Here is a 14,667-nt window from a genome sequence, read left to right on the forward strand (position 1 = left end):
TTGGTTTAACAGGCATTATGTGTTAAAATGCAAATAATCAATGAATTTATCTTCCTCATCACACAGGGATTCCATGGGGGGAAGTGCCAAAGTAAAACAGGCAGTAATTTGACAGTAAAATGATGTGGCAAAAAGTAAAGGTGAACCAACAGTCACATGTGCCTCTAAACTTTTCAATTCTTATGCAAAGCTGTTTCATATGAGAGAAAGGTTTTGATTTCCAGAGAGGGGTTTTTCTCATTTAACTGTGAAAATGCCACATTTATTTGTCTGGACTGAAGTTAATCTCCTAGCATGAGGAACACATGGAGTATTTTCCTGTGTCGTGTCTTTAAATGAGCTTCTCAAGGTGCTAAATATCAAACCTAACGAGGTGATTTCTGCACCTGACAGAGAAGATGAACAATGAAGAATGATTGATGGTCAAACAAACAGAAATCAAAACTTGTAGATGACGGAAATGATAAAAAATAATTTAGTATAATGTCTAAAATGAGCATTTTAGTGCTCTAAATCCATCTATTGAGCCACAAAAAACAAAAGAACACCCAGATAGCTTACTGTAACTGATTTGTATTGCTTTAATGTATTTTTTTTTTCTCCTTAGGAACAGGTAAGCCATGACAATATAATGTAAATGATAAGCGCAAACAAAATCTGAGACCCTTTTGTACATCCAAAGTAGCACATTCATACAACAAGTCCCATTTGTACATAGGGGTCACAGAAATCACTTCTTTTTCACTGAAACAACAAGGTAACTCTTCACTCAAAGCCAATAGGTACAACGCATGATGTTTTCTTGTTTTATATGATTTTTTTAAAACTTAGTGTGATGTATTTTTTGTATTTTTTTTTTCCCCAAATGACTAAAAATGGCATAAAGCTTGTTAGTCGTCGATTTAAGTGCACTGTACCTCTTTGCTTTCAATAAAGCGCCACCATACATTCCTCCATTCGTTAACACTGACTGTTAAAACTGTGATAATGTGATAATGCGACAATGAAACAAGAGTTTTTTTTGAAACGTGTCAGGGAAGAAAAAAAAAAGAATAAATAAGAATAAATAAATCATTGACTTTCGAGAGGGCCGGAGAAGACACCTTTGGCAGTCTGACAAAGCTGCAGCTGTCGAGCTTTAGCATCACGGTGAGACAATTTTATTTACCTCCAATACTGACACCCATATGGAATTTATGTCATTCCTCCTTTTGGTATTGTGAATATAAGTGCTTTGCTTACACACTTCCAATTGGGGCAAAACAAAGGCCTGTTCTCTCTTGAAACAGGCGATGGAGGTGGACACATTTTTGGAGCCTTGAGAGGTGAGGAAAAACAAATAAAAAAAAAAAAAAAAACTTTCGTCATTTGCAGCTGAATGTCTCGTTGTATAAATTCAAGGGCCCCTGTGTTACACATATGACCTATAACAGAAATTTCTGTGTGTCACGGCTGGTCAAGGCTTTCGTAAATTTGCTGCTAAAGCCGAGCGAGGAGTGCAGTTTGAATGAAAATGTGAAACACAAAAAAAAAAAAAAAAAAAAAAAAAAAAAAATGGCAGAAAACGGAGTAACTGTTGAACGTAAAAAAGCGACATGCAGCCAGTCAGCATAGATGTGAAGTGTTTGAATCTTTGGCAAAATTATAATTGTAACTGTCATGGGTGCATACAGCTGTTTTCATATTGCATTTGAGGTTGGCTTCTGAACTTTTTTCGTGTTTCCCTTTTTCTAAAATCTGCATGTCTTTACCGTTTTTTAAAATCTATCAGCTACAACGCATTTGTTTCTACGAGTGTGTCGCCCCCCTGTTGACGCACACTCAGATGCTTTTGTCCATGCAATTCAGTCCTGTACAGACTCTTGGCTTCTATCTCATTCATGCCTTACCTCGTTCTGAGAGAACGCAAAAATGAAAAACATGACGAGCCAAAAACAAACATATACATGTACAAAGTAATGTACACCATATATTCAAACACATTTCAAAATCGTCAGACTTTGAAATCATTAGCCAAAATAAGTATATATTTTTTTTCTCAACCCATTAGGTAATCTTCTTTATCTAGACTGTACAATATATGTATATATGAGTAATCATGAGGGACCAAAGCAACAAAAATAAATACTTTTTCGCTATGTCACCTTTCAAAGTAGTATATCTATGTACATTTATATCAATATCAATTTTCCTTAGCTTATTGTGAATGGTTGAGCGCGTGTTCAACAAGCAGGCATTTGCGCACAGTGTGGAAACTCCTTGTGTTTTTTTTTTTTTTTCTTTTTTTTTTCCTTTGCCCTAAAAGTATCTAAATGTAAATTTTGACGACACTGTGGAACGAAAAAACAAAGACCGGACTGTCCTTGATACAGTGAAAGGTAACCCTGGCTCAAATGGACCAAAAAAAATCAAGAAAAAAAGTAAAAATATAGCATCTCACCATCATTTGACTACTTCAACAATGGGTTGTCTACTTCTTTTCAGGACTCTGAGAAGAGTACAAAAATGTTGTCTATTTCATGCAGTCTTTGACAAGTCATACAACCTCAGTGTACTTGTCTAAAGGTTTTTAAGTCGTTTTTAGCACACAGCATAGAATGTTTTCAGTGATGTTGAATGTAGCTATGAGGGAGGGTGCATTTTGGGACAACAACATGCATAAAGAACAGTGCATAGGTCCAGGTCATGGGGCCAGTCCCTGGTGATTTCCAGTGTGTTTCAGTGGCAGCGTCTATCAACAGATCCACTACTGCAAGCAGTTGGTGATGGGCAAGTTTATGTGACGCTACGGGCAAAGTACAAGCCTGACTGAGTGACGCCATCTTGTGGACAAACAGTCTTCCTCTCTCTGTCTGCCATGCAATCAGCAGCTTGCTGATTTCAAGGTAAGAATAATCCAACAAGCAGGTTTTGAGAGAGAGCGTTCAGGCTTGGACCGGAGGCCGAGGTGATGCAAGTGTGGCTGCACTGACACAAAGTGCGGTGAACTTAGCGTGGCGGTTTTTGAGTCTGGTCTGCTATGCGCAGTTTAGATCAGTCGTTGTTTCACTGCAGAGCCCTTTCCAACACACAACAGACCTGGAAAATGACCACTCTAAGGATTTCACAATGACTTTTGTGGAAGGTAGAAGAACCAAGCTTAAAGATCAAGCTAACATGCATAAGGTCTTCAGACACTGTTTTGCTAAAAGCCATCAAGGCCAACTTTTTTCCTGAAGACAAGTTCAAGAAGAAACCGTATTTCTTTTTTTTTTTTTTTTTTTTGTTCAACACTTCATCTTTTGAAAAGAGGAAATAATAATGGCTTAATAGCTACATCATTCTTGCACTTGTATTGCAACTACCTTTGGTAAATCAATCAACAAAAACAACAACAGAAAACCCTGAAACATACGAGTCCTTACATGTTCCCCGACTGAACTTAGCATTGTTCCTTTAGTCTTTAGCTAGCATTTTCTTCTAGTACAGGTTACCCTGTCAGTAAATTTTCTCCCTTCAATGGCCTCCATGTTTGTCACGTTCACAGCTCCACACCACGCATCCACACTAAATCCTTCAAATTGAGACTCTTCGAAAAAAGACCAAAGTCAAGACAAACCAGCAAGGCAGAGAGAAAAAAGAGAGAAGGGAAACAGAAACAAACCGACAGGCAACAGAAATGAAAAAAAAAAAAAAAAAAAAAAAAAAAATCATCATCGAGTCCTGGCGAAAAAGACACCAATGATGAAGGAAGATTTCAAAATGGCCACTGCCATTTAGGCGTTGGGAGTTTTCACCGCTTCATCATTTTGGAGACAAAGCTGGCGATGGCGGAGGCGGGCTGATCTGGGTCCAGCTCGGCAAACAGGTGGCTGACATTGTCTGTTGTGCTTCCTTGTTTCCTCGCGACGAATCCAAAAAGCCTGATGGATTAAGACAACATCCTGCGTTAAGCACACATCTATATTCAGTGTTAGCTGATATTCTAGCATTGTAATGGTCAAGTAGGTCAATATGTCTGTTCTACAAATGATTTAAACTTACTTCACTGAGCCACCTCCCTCTTTGCCCCACCTATGGACAGAAAAGGCAAGAAATGTTTTTTTTTTTAATGTTACAACCAAGAAGTGATTTTCTGTTATTGATATTTGGACGAGAAAAAAAAAAAAAAGGTCTTAAAAGTTCTTACTTTCTGTCCTGGGGATCAATGTCACAGTAGGTTACTGTGTTGAGTGGATAATGCCGCCTGAAGAAAATCCTGTAGCAAGAGAAAAGTAAACACACACAAGTTATCGAAAGTAGTGAGCATGTTCAGCAGAGCATACATTAGTGTGTTTGTGTATGAGGGTTGCATTTATTAAAGCCACTATGTGTGAAAGTTTTTATGTTATTAAACTGTTCAGATGACATTTGTTGAGACAATCTCTGTGCCAATTGGTGAAGTCTGTAGCTTTCAGTACTGCTGTCTGTGTCTTTTATGAGATATCCACTAGAGGACGCCAAAGACGGATTAAAAAAAATACAAAATATAGTGTTTTTTTGATAGAAAGTAACAATGAATGGGCCAAAGTGGGCTTAAAATAAGTCCTATCTGGGCTCAGAGTTGCATAGATATGAACATGGGTCCCCTGTGCAGAAGTCAATAATAATAATAGCTCTTTTTTGTAATCTTCTCCTTTAATTTCATGTGTTTATTATGATCATTATCATTTTGACACCAGATTAGATTTTTCAGGCTACATTGTTGCCAGTTTCATCTAATCCTGAATTCTTATTTTATAATAAATTTTAAAATCAGTTTAAATATGGGAGAACACTGTGGGACACATCAGCTGTTTATGGTTATATTGCAGGTATGTGTTGACTCACTTCCTCTGACTGTCGGTGAGCGTGATGCCCTGTGCGGACACTTTAAAGTGGACGGTGGTGGCGTCGGGCAGAGGGTTGGTCGCCAGCGTCTGACTGATTGCCTTGGCAATGGCCTGAGGCCCCGTGAGAGACTCCATATCCACAGAGTTGATGTAGAGAACGTTGCACGCTAGAAACAAACAATACAGAGTCACTGTTAAACAAAAACAGATACTGGAGGAGAACAATGCACATGCAGGTCATCGTAAGGCTATAAAAGTTGCAGTGAGGAGTGCTTGACAAGCTTGACAGTGATGAATATTGTGTTGGTAAGTTTCTCATGCACTGTGCAGTAGTGAAAAAATGTTTCACTGTCACTCTTAATATATTGTGCATGCATTTGAACATTTTCCTAATAGTAACTAAAGACCATTTGACAAGATTTAAGTTGCTCTGAGCTGAGCTCAGCTCATATGAAAGCATTGTTTTTGTGAGAGCATTCGCATTCAGTAAAAATGCATGATGGAGCAGAGCAGTGCAAACCAGTATTTACCATGAGCCTCCTCAGGAACCTTCTGAACTGTAAGGTAAGGGCAACATTGTGTGAGCAAATTTATGTTGTACCAGAAACCAGAAATTGCAATTAATCTGTTATTCTTCCTGTTTTTCACAGATGGTTTGTTGTTATTTTTTGCTCCAAAAAAGTGTTTGGAACATGAATTTAAAACTCTTGTACTTGAATGTCATTGGAAGTTATATTGAATGGCCTTGTTCCTTGTGCAGTTTTGTATTAAATATGGAAATTTAGTCACAACTATACAACAAGAAATGAATAGTTTTCAGTTATACAGATGCATGATTAATACATGAAAAGGACGCTCTGCAATAGTAAACCCTGTACTGCAGGTGATGGACTGACTCACAGTAGTTTGAATTAATAAACCATCATTGAACATTTATTTCTTGGATAATTAAATTTATTAGGGACAGGGAACTAAATAAAAGTTAAAACAGAAGTGTGACTGTTTGGGAAGTTATCACTAAAGTTCAACAGCAAGACTGATCTTTTCCCATTGTGCTTCAGCCTTTGCTCTCTTTTTTTCTGGCAATTTCTCAATCCTCTGTCCTCAGTCTCTAATGAAAGCTTTCTGATGGGACACTTAAAACTCACTTGCCAAAGTGACACAGTCTACACTTTACAATGTGAAAATAAGCTCTCTATTAGTAACTGTTAATAAGCTCCTCATGTTTACCTGCTCCTTGCTTCAGAAGTTCAACAACTGGATCGGTTGGTGTGGCCAGTTCCAACGCCTCTTCATTTGGGTCTGAGTGACAGAATAGAATAGAGAATATGATGACATATGATGACAAAGAACATTTATGTAAGAAAACACGTTTGCAACACAGATTACAAGAAACAATCAACTCAAAGTTCACCAATAAACACTGAAAGGGTTTTTGCTTCAAATGCATGTCATCTGTTGAGACTATTTTTCATACTATCATTGTATAACTTTATCATTTTCTTCCAAATCTACCACAATTTGCCTTGAAATTTTCAGAAAAAACAGTAAATTCCAAGTGAGTTTGGTTATAATACTCACCGATAAAACTATTTATTTAGATGTATGCAAACACTAGTGGACAATTTTCCTTTGTTTGTAAATATTTTTATTAAAATATATTCTGTATTCAAGTGCATGCCATGCTTTCTTTAAAAAGTGAAAGTCACAACAAATATCTGAAAAAAACAGCAACTGTGTCAACAGAGAGGTTGACTGTAAAGAGGATAAAAGAATGAAGAAGAGGGTGAAGCTGACCTTTGGTGGGGATCATCAGCTTACAGGGCAGAGCCAGTGGAGTCATCGAGTGTTGGTACACCAGAGCAGAGAGACAACCTGCAGAGTAATATCACTAAATTCAATTGGATCATTCTGAAATCAAATAAAAATGCTCATCTACATAACAGATGTCACGAGACAAGAGAAAAGCAGAGCTGTAAACTCACCAAAGTATGGTTCATTGGGGCAACCCTTCAGACGGACGCCTTTGGGGCTCGTCTCGATCAGGAAGTGCCTCACCAGCTCATTAGTCATGTCACCAACTGGAACAATATTTACATAAATTAAACGCAAATGTTTGGCCGTTGATCTGTTACACATTCATGTACACAATCTGCAAAATAAGGAACAATTAGAACACCTTACCTTTTTTGTTTTGTTGGACAGTTGGTGGGGGGCAGGCCACTTTCATAGCCAGACCATAGGCTCCACGGAAGGAATGGCTGTCCCTTATGATGAACGCTCCGGGCTCCCTGTCCTTCAACAGATTGATGGCTGAAAGGAGGAGAGAGGAAGAAAAAGGAGGAAAGGGTGAAGAAGTAGAGATGTTGCAGAATATGAGGGACGAAAAAGGAACGGAGCAAAGGAAAAACAAATGAGCAGGGGTGGAAGAAGAAAGCAGAAGCAATTACTTTATCAAATGAAACAGACAAGAGGAGAAAAAGAAGATAAACAGAAGGGCAAAGAAGATAAAAGGAGAACACACAATCAAGTAGAGAAATATCTAACTCTCACCTTGCTCTCTGGAGATGTCTGGCTTGTACCAGTACTTGGAGGTGTCCTGGACAAACTTGACATTCATCTTAATGTCTGGATAACTATCTGTTTAGATAAAAGAGACATGAGGAATAATTACTGTAGAGGGCAGAAACATTCCGCAAGCTAAAAAAAAAAGCTTGGCTTTCTCTGTCTCACCATATATGGACTTGGAGACGTCTGAGAGTGTGTGAGTGCCAGACAGGTTGGGCGTGCTGCCACCGCTGGCGGGCGTCAAGTTCTTGTTGTCCGTCCTCTCTGCGTCTCCGCTGGACATGTGCCTCTTCTCAGGCAGCTGTGGGGAGACGGGGAAGGCGGGCGTGGAGGGAGGCTGGGCGCTTCCCTGACGAGAAGCAGCCCCGAGCTCGTCAGGTGTGCTGTGGCCGCTTGCTGCCGTGCGGCGGCCCATCAGAGGGCTGGGAGGCACACCAGCGCCTGCTGTTTTAGGGTTGCGGCCAATCAAAGGGCTGGAGGGGATGCCGCTGGCTAAAGGAGCATGTCTGGCCAGCGAGGGACTGGCTTGACCCAGGCGTCTTTGGAGGGCGGGGCTTGGTGGCGTGTTGGTGGCCACTGTGCGGTGGAGGGTGTTGGGGCTGCCGGGGACGGTGTGGACGCCCATGATGTTCACCTGGGAGCCCTCAGGGGAGGCGGGTCGGTGCGGGTAAGAGGGGGTTGGGCTGTGTGGGGCGCTGTCTGAGGAACCAATCCTCCTCCTACAGACAAAAAAAGTTATACACATGAGTAGCTGGACTTTTCTATTCCCCATAATAAAGAAGATAAGAAAATACTTAAGCGTGTGAATCTAAATTTGCACATTTAATGAACTATTATTTGCCTTCCATGACTACTCACCCATCAGTAATGTGGATGGGGCTGCTGGAGGAGAGAGGAGCGTTGAACGCTTGTGCTCTGGAGTCCCCAAAACTGCGATTATCTAAAGGGAAACAAGGCATCAAAATGTACACAAACAAAGAAATGCATACAGTCAGGACATATTGTAAATACAGTGGGCCGTTAACAGAAGCAAATGGGATGCAGTTACAAGGTGTCGGACACAAACAGATAAAGTTGGGAGTGACAGAAATAGATAGAGGAATAGAAAGTCATTCTCAAAATACAAGACATTCTGTGGAAAACTGGGATGCAGAACTGAAAGAGAGTACAGTTGGTTGCAGAAAACACTCAAAAAGTCAAAAAAAGGAAAAATGTGCCCGTGTTCGGTCCAAACACCGGTTTCAGTTGCAGGTTGAAATGTCCTTACCTTGCTCTCCATCATTAGAATCAGAGTCTGACAGCAAGGAAAAGACAGAAAGCAAGAGAAGAAGAAAGATGTGTGGAGGAAGAGGAGACAAGGAAGACATACTTGAGCGCTAAAAGCCAGAAGTGGAGGATGTGAAAGCATTTCCAGGAGTAACAACAGTTTTGAGCACCAGAGGGCAGCAGACACTAAGCATCCCACTGTCTGCTCACTGAGCTATTCAGTATGACATAATGCAGGGATGCTGTGCACTAGTGAAATCTGTAAATTTACCATTGAGTGAAATACTCAAACCCAAGCCTCCATGCTGTTTATACACATTTTCCCCAAATTAAACCATTTGATATTTTTGGAAACGCTGGGATCTCTGAGAGAATTTAAAATTAACTCCTGTTGGTTTGAAAAATGTTTGTACTGACTGACCGGCTGCTTGTAAAGGTGTAAACTTGAGACCAAGTATGTGACAGTCTTCCTTGCACGTTTAAAATGTTACAGATAATGATCGAATCACTTAGGGAAATATGAGCATGAGGTCGCCGTATTTGATGTGTGAAAACTCACCTGATCCACCCTGTTGATGTGGCTTCAGTCCCAGCGCTGACAGAGGAGTCTTGGCCAAAACTGGAGGAGAGCGAGCTACAGGCAGAGAGACAGAGAGAAAAAAAGGATTTAATTGAACGTTATTGGTATTGTATTATTGATATCCACTGATCACATACACAACAATGATGATGGCGAGATGAGAACTGTACATATGAGCCATGCAAATATATAGAATAACCAATGAAAGGCATGGAAAGACACAATTCTTCACTTAAGCATCAGTATGATGCCACATAAAAATGCATGAAATGATGGATGTATATGTTTTAGTTGCACTTGGGTTAATCTAAATATTTCACATACTACATAAAGTTAATCAGGCATCGTATTTACTACTTTGGTTCGCATATTCTCATAAATTGCACAAATTAAACAGAAATAGGTCCTAGACAGAAAGGAAATGTACCTTTTTATATACTGTATTCACTAAAGGACTAAGCCAGAATGATCTTTTTCCCAGGTGTTGATGTTTTTCATTAAATCAGGTATAAACATCACCACAAAATGGAAAAATATACGGCAGGTGCTTAATATTAAACACCCAAGTATGTATTGGTGTAAATGTGGGATGATGCATACAGCATGCTGCCGCCCAAACGATCACTGGGTACAGGTTAGATTGTGGCAGGATGAGACGACACTGAATAAAGGTTGATGATGGATTGTAAGAATGTTGCTGTGAATGGTGGAGACACAGTAAAGGTTATCCAAAAACTGAAGAGTTATTCCCAAAATGAGATGCCAGAACAAGTTTATCTTTTTTTCTTGTCATTAATGTCATTGGCATTGACTCCCAAAAGCAACACTCACCAGTGAAAAAGTGAAATTTTCCATTAAATCAGCTGATTAGCTGCAGGATAAAGTTATTTTTACATGCTAGACCCTCTATATTATAGACACTAGTTGAAATAATTTCAGGTAACAAACATCCAGAATTTTGGAAATCAACTCTTCAGTTTTATCACTCCACCACTTACAAAATGATCCAAATCAATATCATGACAGGGACTCGGGTCAAATGCTCACTTAAAGTGGCATAGGGAGGAGGAAGGGGGGGTAAATATGAAGGTTTGTGCCGCAGAGCAGATTCTTACTGCAACAGTTGTGTGTTCAGGGCTGACAGCAGGAGAGGGTTGAGATGTTTCTATGAGCTGCTTTACAAAAGCATCCACACACAATCTGTCACACAGACCTGCTGAACAAGGCGGTCAGGGCTGTAAATTTAAAACTGCTGAAATTTCATTGCACATGGTTTGGTGACCTTTGCTTGATTTTAAGAGCAATGAGATAAAAAAAAAGATATGAAGGAGAAACATAACTCAGGTGCTGCAAGAATCCCACCAGCTACAGAGTCATGCAACGCTGGTCAGAAATGCTCAAAACTTTGCATCTTCTTTTAAATATTGCTGGAACAAGAACATGTGTATCTTGGGCTGAAGAATGGCTGGTTGCACATAAGCCACTTCAAATCTACTGCAGTGATGAAAAAGGGAAATAAAAATAGTAAGAAGTTGCTACATTACATTCGTTATAATAAATGAAAGGTATCTTTGTACACAAATTGTCAGTTTGTGACAGTTTTAGTTATTCAACTACAATCAATAGTCAGTATATCAATGTACTGGATTATGTATACTTAGAAGAAGAAGAGGAGGATGAAGAAGGAAGAAGAAGAAGATGAAAAAGGAGAAGAAAGAAAAGGCAAAGAAAAAGAAGGACGAGGAAAAGAAGACGAAGAAAAGGGAAAAGAAAAGGAAGCAAAATAAATAAAAGAAGAAGAAGAAAGAGAAGAAGATGAAGAAGAAGAAGAGGAAGGGAAAGTAGAAGAAGTGTGTATGGAAATAAATTCTTTCTGAATTTGTTTTTAAGGGAGAAACTTGACAATATGACAAATTATTTCCCCTTGTCATTTAAAAACAGGATTTGCACACACCTGCTGCGTGTATTGTTTGCTGTCAAGACGTGTGACTCTCATGTTTTCTCTCAAGCAAATGCAGAATCGGTTTTGCATGTTGTGAAAAGTGAAGTGTTGTTTAAAGGCGGGTTCTACCTTTATCTACTTTTCTGTGAGCCTAAAGAGTATAACTTTTACAAGACCAGGACCTGTGGTTTTTATGTCTTTTAATATAAAGCTACCTTCATGCATTATTTCAATTTCAAAAATTTTTTGATATCTTTCTCTCTGATGGGGAAAGTGGTGCACACAAACCGTGCCGGTGATAGGAAAGATACTCTGGAAACAACATTAAAATACAATGAAATGAATGATGCATTTTGGTGCAAATCTCAAAGACTGTGATGAGACTATAGTTCTCTGTGGTTAGTTCAGACACTACAGATCATACAGGGTGGGTGTTTGTGTGGGGAGGAGTGAGTTTAGGAGCTGAGTTTTTTAAGAATATCCCTATAATATTTTCTTGCTGTTTTCCTGGATCCATACTCTTAGTATATGTCTGTATATATGCCTGTTTCTAGATTGTGTAATTTCATAATATCTGCTCTGTCTTCCCGTGCATTCAACATCTATTGCATGTCTGTCCGTCCAGCAATAGCCATTCCTCCTCATTTTATCCCATTTTTAAGGAAAAGTTTTTCCTTTTTTCCAAATAAAGGGTCTAAGAATTGAGTGTGTTGTATGCTACACAGATTTGATTTGTAGTAGTTGTGTTTTGTTTTGTTTTATAAATAAAATGGACTTGATATGAAGATTTATAATTGTAAATGATGTTTTCTTAAGAAACAAGGATTATTTTACAGCAGTAAGGTTTCTTCCAGTAATTAATCAGAAATCTGAAGGGAAAACTGAACTCTCCCTTAACGAGGGAGCAAAAAAAAGTAGGCGCCACTCAGTCTGGGGTGCTCACGAGCTGAAAAACTTATGATCATCTGGTCTGAAATAAAGTGAGCAGCTTTGCATTTTCACTTTGCCCCTGAACATAGAATGGTCATGGGACAAAGAGGGCCCACCCTATGCAAATACTTTGTGGGTCAAGAAGAAACAAAAACGGCAGCATATACATCGTCAAAACCCCTTTCGTGGCCTCAGTGTGCCGCAGGACTTCTTCAACACAGAGGCAAGGTAACGATGAATCAGACCGTCACCAATATCTTGCTCCTGCTGAGCTTGTCTGCTACTTTTGGCAAGTATGTTTACATCAAGAAGGGAACGACCTGGCATGAAGCTCAGAAGTACTGCCGCCTGTTTCACACAGACCTGGCTCCTGTCAGTAATAGGTATGACACCTGGCGACTTCGCCAGCTCGCGGGTGACGTCAATTACTTCATCTGGATAGGGATGGAAAGGGATTCCACAGACAGTGAGAAATGGATGTGGTCAGGAGGTGGGAGTGTGTCCACATTTTTCTGGGCACAACGGCAGCCCAATAATTCGCCAAATGAAAACTACGGTGTGATTTATAAATATAAGTGGCACGATTCACTATCAAACTATATAGACCCCTTCTTCTGCTACAATGTGGTCGTGGTGAGGGAGAGAAAGACCTGGGAGGAAGCTTTAGAGTACTGCAGGGAGAACCACCGTGACCTGGCCAGCATAGCGTCGCAGACAGAGATGCTGCTGATCCAGAAAGAGTTGGGCAAAAATCTCACCACGGAGCACGTCTGGATCGGTTTGCATTTCTTCCCCGGGCACTGGCTGTGGGTTGACGGTCAGCCGTTGGAGTACGAGGCCTGGGGTGAGAAGGGCGAACCGTCATGTCCTAAAGTCAACCTGGAGTGTGGGGCCTCACAGGTGACAGGAGGGACGCGGAATGAGACCAGTACAGTCACTAATGATACAGAGGGAACAGGGGTGGCTCATGTCCATGATACAGGGAATCATGGACAAGATGTTTCAGGCGGAGATATTTCAGATGTGAAAGAAAGAGTGTGGGAAGCTCGTGACTGTGAGGAGAGACTCCATTTCCTTTGCTACTGAGAAATTCATTTGAAGTGCCTTTAATTTATTTTAGTTGGTATTTATTGGTTTCTTAGCTAATTTGCTTTATTTAACCTTAGTATTTTTGGCTGTTTATTTGTATTTTGCTCTCTCAGGTTATGATTTTGCTTGGTATTCTATAGTTTGCTCCTTTTTTTGAGTAAAATGATGTGTGTAACCCATGTAAGAATGATTTCATTTTGATGTCTGTTGTTTAAACTTTGTGCAACTTAACTGTTAATGTACTAAGATAAGAAAAAAAAAAGAATTACTCTAATTTAAATTAAACATTGAATAAAAAACCTTTTTTTTGTTTGTTTTTATAATATTCTCATTATGTAATACTGTGTTTCCTGGCTTTCCTTTTCACTTTTTAAATAATTTCATTTAGAATTTGAAGAAAGACAAAAGAAATTAATACAGGTCAACAGTCAGAGTTTACAGGATTTGTGAGTGCCCCCTGAACCTACACATGTTGAAGTAAGGAGTCTGTGGCGACACGGGGAAGCTGGGGGTCGGGGGGGAATTCTCACCACCGCCTCCAAAAGTGGGACTGTTGGCAAACCCGTCCGTCTCATTGTCCTCAAACGCCTCCCGGTAGCTGTGCATGGGACCCTGGGAGAGGTGAGAGAGAGACACGCAGGGCCACAGAGGAGTGTGAGAAGGTGTGCAAGTCAAAATAAGTTAGCAAAAAAAAAATCTGTTTTTTTATTGGAAAATATGCACAAATCACAGAGAGATCTTGCGATTCTCACAAAATATGTGAATTTATATTGTAACTTTAATACCTAACCCAGTATGTCCTGCCTAGAGAAAGTTAGCTTTTTCATCTCTTTCTTCTCTTTGATATAAAGCTTCATAGACTTGCACCGGTAAAATTGAGCATGCTGTGTGCAGTTTACTGACATCATTTCTTGAGTATAGGAGTTAAAACATTTCAGGTACAAAATGAGATTTCCTCTGGTCACAAATAGAAAAATGTAGAAATAAAAATGGTTTCTGTTTCCAACACTAAACAAACATACAAACAAACAAGAAAACTGCACAGTGTGAGCGGTTCAATAGTATCTCATAATCTGGCTTGACCATGAGATTCATTGCCTCACCTCTCTTGGTCTTCCTCCCGGGTTGAGAGCCAGGTTGGTGGCGAAGTCTGGTGAATGACCCACCGGCCTGTTGTCATGGCTGCTCTGGTACTGACCCTCGCTGGTGGTCCGACGCCGGCCCGTCTCCTGTGTCACTTCTGGGGTCATTCCCCTGGAGCGAACCCCTGAAACACCCCAAAATATTCACTGTGTGGAACTCTCAAATCATGATTGCATTTGGTAAACTGTGCCTATTACATTTTAGAAACAGTTAGGGAATAAAAAAAGCTGTGAGACAGAGTAAACAGAGCAGAAACAGGAATAGGTGAAAGGCCATGAAGAAATGAATCTTCAGAATTC

The 14,667-nt window shown here is 39.9% G+C and overlaps 1 protein-coding gene across 6 annotated transcripts in view; it reads right to left on the reverse strand.

The window, feature by feature from the left end:
* Positions 1-437: 437 nt before the first annotated feature.
* Positions 438-14,667, reverse strand: part of tns1a (tensin 1a) — a 104,540-nt gene continuing 90,310 nt past the window's right edge. For 3 of the 6 annotated variants that reach the window (XM_042404920.1, XM_042404918.1, XM_042404917.1), the window contains exons 19-33: positions 14,329-14,492; positions 13,693-13,837; positions 9,244-9,318; positions 8,277-8,358; positions 7,584-8,137; positions 7,404-7,490; positions 7,035-7,163; positions 6,836-6,931; positions 6,648-6,725; positions 6,081-6,152; positions 5,381-5,407; positions 4,849-5,017; positions 4,169-4,237; positions 4,024-4,053; positions 438-3,902 (exon numbers count right to left, since the gene is read on the reverse strand). In XM_042404920.1, the coding sequence (XP_042260854.1) occupies positions 3,773-3,902; positions 4,024-4,053; positions 4,169-4,237; positions 4,849-5,017; positions 5,381-5,407; positions 6,081-6,152; positions 6,648-6,725; positions 6,836-6,931; positions 7,035-7,163; positions 7,404-7,490; positions 7,584-8,137; positions 8,277-8,358; positions 9,244-9,318; positions 13,693-13,837; positions 14,329-14,492 (1,907 nt within the window). In that variant the 3' untranslated portion in view covers positions 438-3,772. The remainder of the gene's footprint in view (positions 3,903-4,023; positions 4,054-4,168; positions 4,238-4,848; positions 5,018-5,380; positions 5,408-6,080; positions 6,153-6,647; positions 6,726-6,835; positions 6,932-7,034; positions 7,164-7,403; positions 7,491-7,583; positions 8,138-8,276; positions 8,359-9,243; positions 9,319-13,692; positions 13,838-14,328; positions 14,493-14,667) is intronic. The other 3 variants (XM_042404922.1, XM_042404921.1, XM_042404923.1) reach the window with 2 other exon arrangements.

Source organism: Thunnus maccoyii, chromosome 24, assembly GCF_910596095.1.
Source record: "Thunnus maccoyii chromosome 24, fThuMac1.1, whole genome shotgun sequence".
Lineage (NCBI taxonomy): Eukaryota > Metazoa > Chordata > Actinopteri > Scombriformes > Scombridae > Thunnus > Thunnus maccoyii.